The sequence below is a fragment of the Vipera ursinii genome (genome assembly GCF_947247035.1).
Source record: "Vipera ursinii genome assembly, chromosome: 2".
In the NCBI taxonomy this organism is placed as follows: Eukaryota; Metazoa; Chordata; class Lepidosauria; order Squamata; family Viperidae; genus Vipera; species Vipera ursinii.
Window position 1 is genome coordinate 190,967,341 of NC_139513.1, and position 12,579 is coordinate 190,979,919.

The 12,579-nt window shown below is 38.5% G+C and overlaps 1 protein-coding gene across 1 annotated transcript in view; it reads right to left on the bottom strand.

Moving 5' to 3' along the window:
• Positions 1 to 8,533, bottom strand: part of MAN1A2 (mannosidase alpha class 1A member 2) — a 68,888-nt gene extending 60,355 nt beyond the window's left edge. Inside the window, exon 1 of the mRNA XM_083351875.1 lies at positions 7,604 to 8,533. Within this exon, the coding sequence (XP_083208001.1) occupies positions 7,604 to 7,917 (314 nt within the window). The 5' untranslated portion in view covers positions 7,918 to 8,533. The remainder of the gene's footprint in view (positions 1 to 7,603) is intronic.
• Positions 8,534 to 12,579: the final 4,046 nt, after the last annotated feature.

Consider the following 12,579-nt stretch of genomic DNA (forward strand, 5'->3'; position numbering starts at 1 on the left):
ATTACCAAAGTTTAGTGGAGACACACCATCAGACAGTAAACTAGAAAATGCTAATAGAGCCCTCACAACAATCCCTATTACAGCTCAAACCAATGAACTGGTGGTATACAATACAGCCACTATAATCCCAGAGATGTTTGCTACATGATCAGAACAGCAGTACATACCCCAAATGGAAAATGAGTTGGAGGCTAAGATCAAAGCTATTCAGAGAGAAGTTAATCAGCTGGTGGAATTACAGAAGGGTATAGAGATTAAAGATGAGACTTGGCTATTAAAAAATACAAGGGCCTGACTATCTGAAGCTCGCAGACATATCAAACTCGCAATGTCATGTGACGTTGTGTGACATCGCGTTACGTCTCGGAACTTTTTCCCCATTGCCGGCAATGGGGTGGGCGCAGTTTCCAAGTGACGCATCTGGCCCGTGGGCCGGCAGTTTGCACCCCTGCCCTAGAGACTGCTAAACAAAGGCTTACCACACTACCTAAGGAAATACATTAGAGAAGCCTTGTTCTCCAAAGAGCCACCAAGATATACTCCCAACTGCAGTGTAACAACACAATAACAACAGAATCACCAACATCAGAAAATTGAACAGTATTGAAAGAATATATGGGTGAAAGAAAAAACATATAACACCAATACAAAGTGACTGTAGAATCTAAGAATAGACCATACTACTTTCTCAGAACAGGAACCAATCGTCATCATACAGTAGTAGCAGACGTCTAACAGTGGATCAAGAACATAAAGAGCTGGATAGCACCTGATCTGGAGATGATCCATATATACTGGCTAAGAAATTCACAACATTACATGAATGCCTAGTAGCACAGATGAACCAGCTGTTAACAGCAGGCTCCCACCCAGACTGGCTATAACGAGGAAGGACAATGCTGATCATGAAAGGCAAGGGAGCAGATTAGCCAATTACCAGCCAATAACTTTCCTTCTAACAAATATGAAAAGTCCTATCAGGAATCATAGCCATCAAGCTAGAGGTCACCTGTGCTTCTTTACATGTAACCAGTACATGAGCACAGCTCAGAAAGATATTGGAAACAATACCAGAAGCTCAAAATGCCAGTTGCTCATAGACAGAGCAGTTGCTCCAAACTAAGTCTAGGCAGACTAATGTGAGCATAGCCTAGACCAGGGGTAGGCAACCTTGACTCTTTTATGACTCATGGACTTCAACTCCCAGAATTCCTGAGTCAGCTGACTCAGGAATTCTGGGAGTTGAAGTCTATGAGTCATAAAAGAGCCAAGGTTGCCTACCCCTGGCCTACACTAACTAAAGGAAAGCCTACAATTCATGGATCTGTGAAAGTCTAGCACTATACAGTCAACAGAGCACTAAAGAACTTTATCGACTACTCATTGGGACTGTGGAAGATAACACTCGAAATCAACTCAAGACAATTCACAAAAGTGACCATTATGTGTGGCATATACCAAGGTGATGTATTGTCCTTGCTACTGTTCTGCATAGGCATGACTCTCTCTGTCAGATAATCACGAGGACTGGATACAGATACAAGTTCAAGAATGTAACTACCATCAACTACCTCCTCTACATGAATGGCATCAAGCTGTATGCTAAGAGTGAATGAATCATCACATGACATTGCGAGTTTGACACCCGATCTAGAAATACTGTAAGTTGAGGATGTGTTTTATTTTATTTCTACAATCTAATTCAAGGCTATTTTTATAAGGTATCTTTGGTGCTATCAATCACTATAAAGTATAGTAGGGCTGCATTCATTTAAAATATGATGTAGAAGTGCTTCAAAATTTAAATGAGCACAAGCTCTCTGCTATTCATTAAAATATGATTCCACTTTTAGTACATTTACTGCCCTAAATGTAACCTCTGTAATAACAAAATTCTCAGGGCATTCAGATTAATTACTTATTTTCCAAAAGAAATACATCCTTCCCTCAATGTTGCAAAATTTTATCTAATACTTTGTAAAATTTGGCAAAGATTAATCAGCTGATGCCAAAGTATGTATTATCTTATTGTTCTATCATTTATTCCGTGTGTTTTTCTGTTTTTATGTTAGTTTGTCAATGACTATAATATCTATCTACATCAAAACACTGTGAACCCACTTTTTTTAGGCTTCCAAATAAACTTGAAAGGGTATAAGTACGTTAAGTAATTCAGTCATTGCAGATAATGCTATTTTTAAAACAGTATTGCCTTTTTTTTCATATTCTGACAGAAGCCAGAAAAAAAAAATAATCTCCTTTAATGAATAGCAGAATGGTGCTTGCATTTGCATGGGATTTCTCAATAGTTTTCAAAGTGTGCATAGCTTTAGTACAGAATATACTGCTCTTTACATTACTTCATGTAATTTCTTGTAAAATAATACAAACCTCTAGAACTTAGGTACGTCAGTTTAATATTACGAATAAGAAAGAATGTTTTCTGCAAGCCAAATATTGCCTTTATCTTCAGAGGGCAATCATATTAAGCATGGAAGTATACAATCTTCATTAACTAAAAATGCAGGTTTGTACTCATCTATCTTCAGTGGGTGGCACATGCGATCATTATAACTTACTCATTCATCAGAAAGTACTGTAACTACTGAAGTTCTAAAGGAATCAGCTTAGACATAATGTATCTTAAGTTTATTAAGTTGAAATATACCGGTACATCTTGTGCCAGTACTCTGGACTCAAGAGAACCTTTTGCAACTTTCTTAGGTTCAGCAATCAAAGATATTTTGAATTTATTAACCATAATCTCATAATATATCTGAACATGGTTATCAGATTCAAGAAAAAACAGGACGAGAAAACAACATCACATTTTCAGGTTTCAACAAATCAGACTGCAAAGGTAATTAAAGCAACAGATTTGTTCTGCTCTGGCAAGTAAAAAAAACATATTGCCTAAGCCCAGAGAGGCTTTTAAATTTTAATACAATACTCCCTATCTTATCTATGCCATTAACTGGAGCATCCTTAAAATTAAAAGTGGAGAAAAGAGCTTGATATTGGTTCAACTTAACTAGACAAAAGTGAGTTTCATATATTCCAAACGACCAGCTTAAACGTGAAGGTAAAAGGTGTAGTGAGAAATCTTATATGTGCTAGATAAGTCTCCTTTTCAGCTGAAGAAGTTCCTATTTCAGATAAGTTTTAACTTTTTTATAAGATTACATTTGATTTTAATTAAAACTAAATATTGTGTCTGAGAAAGTCAGCAGTAAACCACAAAGAACCCAAAGTTATAGCATACCATGACATCATCTAACTCGCCATTACATATTTGCATTCCATGCAATCCCAGTATATAAATTATGGTATGAGTAATGACATGACATCTTTGTAATATTTGATTTATAACTCACTTTTCACTTAGGAGCTCAAGGAGGAATACATGAGGCAACCTCCTCCATAAGAAACAACTGTGAAATATGTTGGCGTCCTGCTGCCTTTTGTATGTCTATCTACAATTCAAATGATCCCAGAGCCTTTTTTAAAATATTCGTTATACATTTGTACTCAGACTAAGCAGAAAATTACACTGGGATTTCTCAAATCACTTATAAGAAGTTATCATTTAATTTAATTCAATTCACTGCAGTCACAGACCAGCCAGAAGTTACCATTCTTAGGATCCTAACAATAGAAGAGAATATTTGTAGCCTAGGTTTGAACTGTGGGGTCCACCAAGGACCCTATAGTTTATCCTGGCTGCCTGTAAAAAATTACTTAAAATTTCAGTGTAGTTTTCCAGATACATTGAGGAAAATTTTCATAATCCAGATTGAAAAATGATTTTATGAAAGCTCACAAAATATTACAAAATGGCTATTTAAAATACATTTAATAACATTTCAGAGAAAAATTAAAATAATTATTAAATTATACAGTTAACCTTTTATGGATACAGCAGAGAAAATGTGAAAATTAATATTCAGAATTCACCTCCAATTTTATTTTTGTAAGCTTATTTTGTCTAAATCATAAATTATACAGTTTTAGAGAAAAGGCTACTGATTACTGTCAAACCCCCCCCCCCCCGCAAAAAAATAGCACTCGGTGTTCAGGAAAAAAGTTTTAAAAGACTCTGCAGTGCAAAAAGAATGCCCACCTCTTCTTTAAAAAATATAGCTAACATAAGCCAATATCTGGCAACCAATTCCAATCAATACTATCCCCCTGGAAGGTAATCAGAGACATACACAAAAAAGAGTAAATAAAAAGCATGAGAACTGAATTGTGCATACAAAGTATTTGTTTGAATATTAGACTGAAATCAGCAAAAGCTGATTTGACAACCTTGGCAAAGATCAAGGAATTGGTCAATAAACTAGTGCCCTGGAAACATTCTAGATAAAGGAGGGATGGGAGATTGCCCACATGTGCTCCAAACAGCTGGAGACTGTAGGATAGTGGTTTTCCATGAATTTCAGCACTCGGAGACAATAGGATTAGCCATCTTGCTCACAATCATCACAGAGACTTAAAAGCGGCAAACCTCATTTTCTAATCACTTTTGAAAATCACCATGAACTACCTGTAAACCATTAGTCACCTTTGGAACTATTATTTTAAAATAGAAATGAGTCTGTCTTCAGTGTTTAATGAAATAAATTTTTAATCATAAGCTTAAGAATTTAAAGAATCTGAAATAAACAACAAAAAGCTACATAAGATTTTGATCTTAAAAAATATAAATGGAATAAGGGTCCAGAATTTGGAAGTAATTTTGAAATTAATTATAAAATGCAAACAACTTGTCATGGGAAATAGATCCTGTTTTGGTTTTTTACAAGAAACATAATTTCATGATTTCAAAAAGTGGGCATTACAGGGGACAAAGATTTTAGATTTAGATAAAGCCTGCAAAATGGAACAAAACATTTTGACAATAAAAACACTGAAGGAGTCTTTTGAAGAACAGAATCTGAACATAGTAACTACCGATACAGTATCAACAATGTCAGTAACAAAGTTTGTTTCTATGGACAGATTATATCTATATCAGCTAGTATATCTGACAAGGTAGAGATTGTACCAAAAGTGGATTTACACCTGGCAGGCCAAGAGACTGACTTAGAAAAGGATGTTTCACTAGATCTACAAAAGGAACCAAATGGCTACAGTTTTAAAATTCAAAAGGGCAACACAAATGACAACCCAAGAGTGTGACCTTATGTAATGGCATATAGGAAAGCCTTGGAAAAAATGCTGCCTAACGGAACAATCAAAAAGGAGAAGGCATAGCTCACAACTGCATGATGGGCAGAGAAAGAGAGTGGGAAAGAATCCTCTCAGAATGTAAATGAGACAGCAGGATATTTGTACTTGCAAATTTGCAAGCTTCTGTTAAAGTTTGTACATTAATGTATTAGAATAAAATATTATTAGCTCATTTGGTTGTGTTTCCTATCTGGTCTGCCTGGGAAGGCTGACACCTGGATTTGTTTTATAGATAAGAAACTAGATATGAGATGAAGAAGTAAATCTTTATAACTTTAGGGAACAAAAGATACTAAATTTGTTTATACTTGTTGTGGTGAAGGTTGGAAGTAACTTCTTTATATTTTTCTTAATCATATTCTTAAATTCTTACTTTTCTCTTACTTTTTCCCTTGCATTTTTTATTTCTATTCTCTTCATTTATTTTATATTAGATTTTACTTTTATAATCAAAATTCTTAAATATACAAACACACATACTTCCACATTTTTTGTTAAATGAAATGAACCAGGAAAGGATTGTAGACAAGAAAACTCTATGAACGCGAGATAACATTTTTTCCAACATTTTTTCCTACAAGCATAACTATTAGATAAAAAAATAGCATGCTTATAGATTAAAGTCTTTAGAAACTAGGGCTGCATCCAATTGTTGTCCCTCCAGATGTGACAGTGGAATTGGGAGAAAGGATTTGATGGTCATTTACATTTCCAAATTATTTCTATTCCTACATTTCCAAACTATTCCTCATGTTTTCAGAGCAGAATAGACAGAGAAAGGCAGAGAAAGAGAATTACTGCCCATCATCTCTCTTGCTGAGAGACAGCCTCAACCAGTTCTTTTAGCATTAAGGTTCCAATAAAGTCAATGTAATGTTATTGTAAAAGTGTTGGACTTGGACCAGATTCAAATTCATCCTCAGCTTTGGAAGCTCACTTTGGGCCAATCATTTTCTGTCAGCTCAAATTCCTCCATAAGGGGCTTGTTGTTAGAAAAACTGAGGCAGGAATGGTATATATGCCTCCTTGAGTTCTTGGACAAGAGGAAGAAGCAACTACAAACAACAATATATTCATTTTGGGAGAGTTCAGGTGCTTTACACATAACACAATACATAATAATACTCATTAAAGTTAGATTTATAAAGTCAGTCTCCAATGTAAAGTCATCGGTCTCTAATGTTGAATAAAACTGAGTGTGATCCTTTTCAAATTTTGTTATAATTTGTATTAAATAACTGAACTACATAAATTCAGTAATATCCCAATTAGGTCTGGTAGCTTGCATTTTTCTCTTGAAATAAGCTGAATTGTTTTAATCACTATTTCATACATTTTTAAAAAGAGAAACTGATATGTTTATAAACAAAGTTCAGAGTTTATTATCTCACTGATAATATTGCTTGTTGGTTTTTGTCAGTCTTTCATCCTATTGCATTTAAAAACTTCCTAATTCCATTTGCTAAGATTATGTTACAAGCCTGCTTATAACTGGTTTTGAATTTATATGAAAGGCAGGATAAATATTTGCGTACTTCCACCACATCCATTGATTTCTTTTAATTATTATTATTTTAGAACTGACTCATCTTTGTTCAAAAACCTGACTACATTCCAGATATAACAAAATTTCGCTAATACTATATCACCACATCTCAAATTAGCGAAGACAAGAGGGCACTGTACCACTATCCAAAGCTTTTATGGAATCGGCTCCCCCCTGAGCTTTGGATGGCCCAAGATCTCCAGTCCTTTCGCCACGGCCTCAAAACACTCCTTTTCCACCTGGCTGACCTGGACTGACAGGCATTTTAATTATGTTTACAATTTTTAATTTATTTTTAATTTTTAATTTTAATTTATTGCACAGATGACTTTAATTTTAATTTTATCTTAATTCCTGTACTTATTATATGTTATTGTTGTTAGCCGCCCTGAGTCCTTCGGGAGATAGGGCAGGATATAAGTCCCATTAATAAAATAAATAAATAAATAAATATTCCTGGACTCTTAGACATGTTCCAGAAAAGAGGCATTTGTCTTCTCTTTTGTGGATTTTTCCTGTATTGCAGTCCTTGAATGGTAGCGTTGAGCGTGTAGAATGCCACATTTTGTGACTTACCTTGAAAAGAGTTGCTGCTACAGTAGAGAAAATGGGATAAAACTGCGATATTTCAAAGATCAAGTCTACGACAATAAACAGAGGGATGCTTCTTCTGGACAACCCTAGGCAACCTTCCGGCCAAGAGAGAGAAACCCATCAGCCTACCGTCATTCTTCAGGAAAACACTGCATTTTTAACACATACGGGCATTGTATTTCCCAGAAACATCTATCTCATCTCACACAAACTGAAGGCGACGGGAGTTACCTGTGTCTGTGCTGGTCGCGGCCCTGCCCGTGGAACAAGAAGCCACCCGCGTTTTTCCCACCGTCGCCGGTATCCACGTGAGGAATCAAGACGTCTTCCAAGCCCAAGTCGAACCGCTTGTGTTTCGAGGAGTCCGGCAAAAAGAAGAAGGCCCCGAAACACAAGGTGATGAAGGCACTGAGAATAAGCAGCAGGATGAACTTCTCCGACAGTCTCAAGGTAGCCCTGTGATGAGGGAAGGAGGAGGACGACGGACCCAAGTTGCGAGGCGGGATCCGGCGCCCAGAAAGAGGCAGCAGAGCCGGGGTTGTCATCGCGCCGGGAAGGCGGGAAGGGAGGGGAGGAGGGGGCGGCGGCGGCGGCGGCAGGGAAGATGACAGCGCTGGCCTCACCCCCGGGAACGGCTACCCGTCCTCACCACGGTAGCCCGGCCCCGCGCGGGGAAGCCGGCATCACAGCGGCTTCCGCCAGGCCGGCATCACCCCCAAATCCCAGAGGCCCGGGATCGATCCGGCCCGGCCGCGCTCCTCCGGAGCCAGCAGAGGCGGCGCGGGAGGCAGCGGGTGAAGACACCGGCTGGGCAACGGACTTCAGACAGGCCCGGAGGTGGCGGTGGGAAGGGAAGAGACTCATTCAATCAGCGCACCGCACGCCCGCTCCGGGAACCGCTTCGGTCTCATTCCCTTCTAACCCAGCAGGACGCGGGCCCCGGGGAGGGGGAGGGAGGAAGCCAGGAAGCGCGGCGGGGACTAGCGGGACGGAATTCGGCACTGGCGCCGGAGCCTCCTCCTCCTCCTCCTCCCTCCGGCCGGGCAGCGGCGAGAGACACGCTCTTCCAGCCCGCGGCTAAATCCTCGGCCGGGCGACGGCCCGCTCTGGCATCCTGCGCGCGCGAGAGAGAGAGCCAAACCCGCCTTTGCGGCTGCGCGCGACCGGAAAACGGAAGATGCTGTCTCGCTCACGCCCACGTTTGTGGAGTTACGGTGTAGAACTCGGCGGAGGGTTCTCTCGCTCTCGCGCGCCCTCCTTAGGCGAGAAGGAGAGCTGCCGTCGTTAGCGGCGGAGGGCGACCTAGCCCAGGGGTAGGCAACCTCGGCTCTTTTTTTTTTATTAAAAAGTTTTAACATACAATTTTTTCTTTAAACCCCCCCCCCTCCCCCTCCCTTCTCCCTCCCCCCCTACCACTCCCCCGACTTCCCAGAGCTAAATACAAGGTATATATAAAAAAAAAAAACAATCATAAACAACCATATACTAACAACCATAAACTCTAAAATCCATCACTCTCTAGCTTATATAGGATACATATATAATATTATATAGGATACATATATATATATATATATATATATATATATATATATATATATATATATATATATATATATATATATATATATATATATATATATATAAAATATATATAAAAAAACAAACAAAAAAATAGAAAAAGAAGAAAAGAAAGAAGACTTATTCAAATGCTACATGAAACTTCTTAACCCTATACTTGTTCTGGATAAACTCAATCCATTTTCTCCAACCTCGGCTCTTTTATGACTCATGGACTCCAACTCCCAGAATTCCTGAGGCAGCTACGCTGCCTCAGGAATTCTGGGAGTTGAAGTCCATGAGTCATAAAAGAGCCAAGGTTGCCTACCGCTGACCTAGCCCGAAGCTCGCGGCAGGACCCCCCGCAACGCTTTGAAATGTGCTTTCATTTCACCCTACAGTGCAAAAGTCTCGGCTTGTTTCGAGACTGAAGCGTGAGGAGTTTGTTCCTAAATTTGCACAGACCACGTCTACCGTTTCCAGCGTTTCAAGTCCATAGTTCGAAATTGCCTCCTGCGTAGCCATTTCTCCGTTACAGCTGCTCCGTAAAACTTTTTTTTTTCCTTTCGTTTTTTCCCCCCCTATTTTTGTTTCTTTTCCTCCTGGAAGAAGAGAATGAGACTTTATAAGCGAAAGCAGTAGATCAGCGCTTTTCAAACCTGGGTAAATTACTGAAAATTGAGTTAAGTGTTTTTTTTCCTGCCTTTGGGTAAGAATACACGAACCATCATTCAGTTAATCATAACAGAAATATTTCAATACGGTTAGGACTTTCTGATAAAAGGGTTCTGGATAATGATTTTTCTTCATTTAGGAAGCACTGCTAGAGATAAACCCAGGTGTTGTGTAGCCTGTTCTTTGCAGGCAATAAGCGAGAGGAAAGATTGCAAACAAGAACGTGCTTTACTGGACACACAAACACACACACCATTGAGCAACCTTTAAGCAGCATTTAAACAGACACATGAATCAGTACAGGCATGTGAAAATTCTGTGGGCAGCTGCTGCATTCTGGATTAAGGCTGTAAAATGTTTATGGCTATTTGAGGTGTGTTTTGGAGGAAGCAGTTTTTGCTGAAAATCCAAACCAGTTTCAGCTCACCTTTCTCAGCTTGGAATCAAGCCCACAATATCAGCACTTAAGGGTGTTGTAGAATTATTTAGCCCTCAAATTATGGAAAATTAAAATAATGGTTGATATTGATGTCCCAATTTGCAGTAATGGCTATTTTTTTTTATTTTGGAATTAAAAATTAAAAAGATCTAATCAGGAAAAAAACCTGAGTGAACTCTTTATTGGCTATTCTTGGCTATTTTGTTGCAGGAAGCATATCCAACTGCCAGTAAAGAAACATGCACATTCTCTGTACATTGTTAAAAATGCAATTTTCATATCAACTTGAGAGGCTTTTAAAAATAGGCTGTCCATTATAAACTCAGATGTGTACTAAAATTATAAGGTTTACCTTCCCCCATCTTATTTCTATGTTCCAGAGTGATTCAAAATCAGGATTACAAAATAGACAATACGGTATTTATCTTAGTTTCATTCAAACTTCAAGACAGAAATAAGACCTTTCCATTAAAAATAATTGAATGTCTAAGGCAGACATGTCAAACACAAGGCCTGGGGGCCGGATGTGGCCCGCAAAGTGGTTTCATGTGGCCCGCGAAGCCATCCTGGAAACAGTGAGGGAACGGCTCCCACTGCCTTGGACCTGGCCCAGAGACCCTCCTTCTGCCAGAGACCCTCAGATTTGTCCCACTCCTGCCCAGGCCCCCATAGGCACCCTTGATGCGAACGATGTAAAGCTGGCCATGCCCACCCAATAGGCCATACGCACTCTAGCCATGCCCACCCAGTAGGCCACGCCCACCCTGGCCATACCCACCCGGCCCCTTGAGGGCAACCGCAATGCTGATGCGGCCCTCAATGAAATTGAGTTTGACACTCTAAGGAGTTCCCAGTTCCTAATCTCCACTTGTGCCAAATAAGCACTTTTAATGTGGAACTAAGTTTATACCTCAAAGTGAGCTTTAGACCTTATTGCATCTTGCTTTAGAGAAATGCTCTTGAAGATCCACAACAATCTTTCCTATCAATTTGTACAATGAAACCAAATGACAATTATAAATATGGATAAATGTCCCACAAATTGTTTTGGGCCTCTCTGATTCAAAGATCTTTGGTAAACCAGATATTTTGAGAAACATTGTACCACTTGATCTAACACTTCATTGAATTCAAGGCACTGTCGCATGAATAGAGATCTTACTGATAATAGCTAGTATATGTAAAAATATTTATTTATGTGGACATAAGAGGTAACTTTTGGGTTGCTTTTCATAACAGAATTCTTTCCCCTAGAAAATGCAAGGAATTTGGGGTTCTAAAACTTCCTTGAATAATTTTTTTTCTAATGCTGGGTGAATGAGTTGTAATTATCCAGGCCTTACTCAACAATGCACAAATCCTTATTCCATTTAACAGAAATTGGCATGAGGCAATATGTTTCATAATACTGAAATGTAATGGTACAATGTACAAGGACATGTAGAGCATTCTGTAATGTATAATGTTACAAGAAAGTGGAACAACTTGCCTCCAGAAGTTGTGAGTGCTCCATCACTAGAGGTTTTTAAGAAGAGATTGGACAAACATTTGTCTGAAATGGTTTAGGGTCTTCTACTTGAACAGGGGGTTGGACTAGAAGACCTCCAAGGTCCCTTCCAGCTCTGTTATTCTACCATGATATTGAGATGTCTCCTCCCAAGAAATATGCTTCTAAAGATATGAATGTATGAGCTGTGTCAGTTCATGGCTTAATTCAAGAGGCTTATCCCAAAATCACCGCATATATGGCAAAAGATTTTGGCTTGAAGTTGGTTCCTTTTTAATAAATGTTCTCTAGCACGTTGCTATTATAAATTATCAAGTATTGGAAGAAGGAGCAAAAAGAATTGGAATCTTGAAGAAAGCAGTTCCTAGTCATGGGAATACATAATATCAGTAGCTCCAAATTTATTCTAAGAGTGCTTATTAAAATAATTGAAACTCTGGTGATAAATAGGAATTAAGAATTAAACCAGGCTTTTCCAAGACATATGATTAGGCAACAGATTTTCTCCCTTCACCCACCCTACCTGTAACACACAGGAAAACAAAAGATGGTGAAGACAGAAGTTCTTACTTTTTTTCATTTGGATGTCTTTGTAGGCTTTTTTGAGCACTTTAAATTCACTTTAAATTGTGTGCAATTTAATAAATTCCAGTGATTTAGCATATAGCTGAAAACGTGACTTGAACTGACAGTGTGAGAACTTCAACATTTGAGTTTTGCTATTGTAATTTTATAGAAGTATATTTTCTGATAGAAATTCAAATTAGTATCAAACCCTCTTGTTCAAGACGAATGGAATACTTTTGGAGGGAAGATATAGATCACGCTCTAAAAATTTAAATCTTGCAGGTTTTATCTCATTTGTTGTAAGAACTATTGAAAATATATCTGGACTCTAGAAGATAATACATGGATTTTTAGGAATATAGAAACCATCTTTACACTAAATAAATTACACAGGAGTTGATTACCTAATCTACTTGTGACACAGAAGAGAGGTTGGTTTGTTTTAACCAATAAACCAGG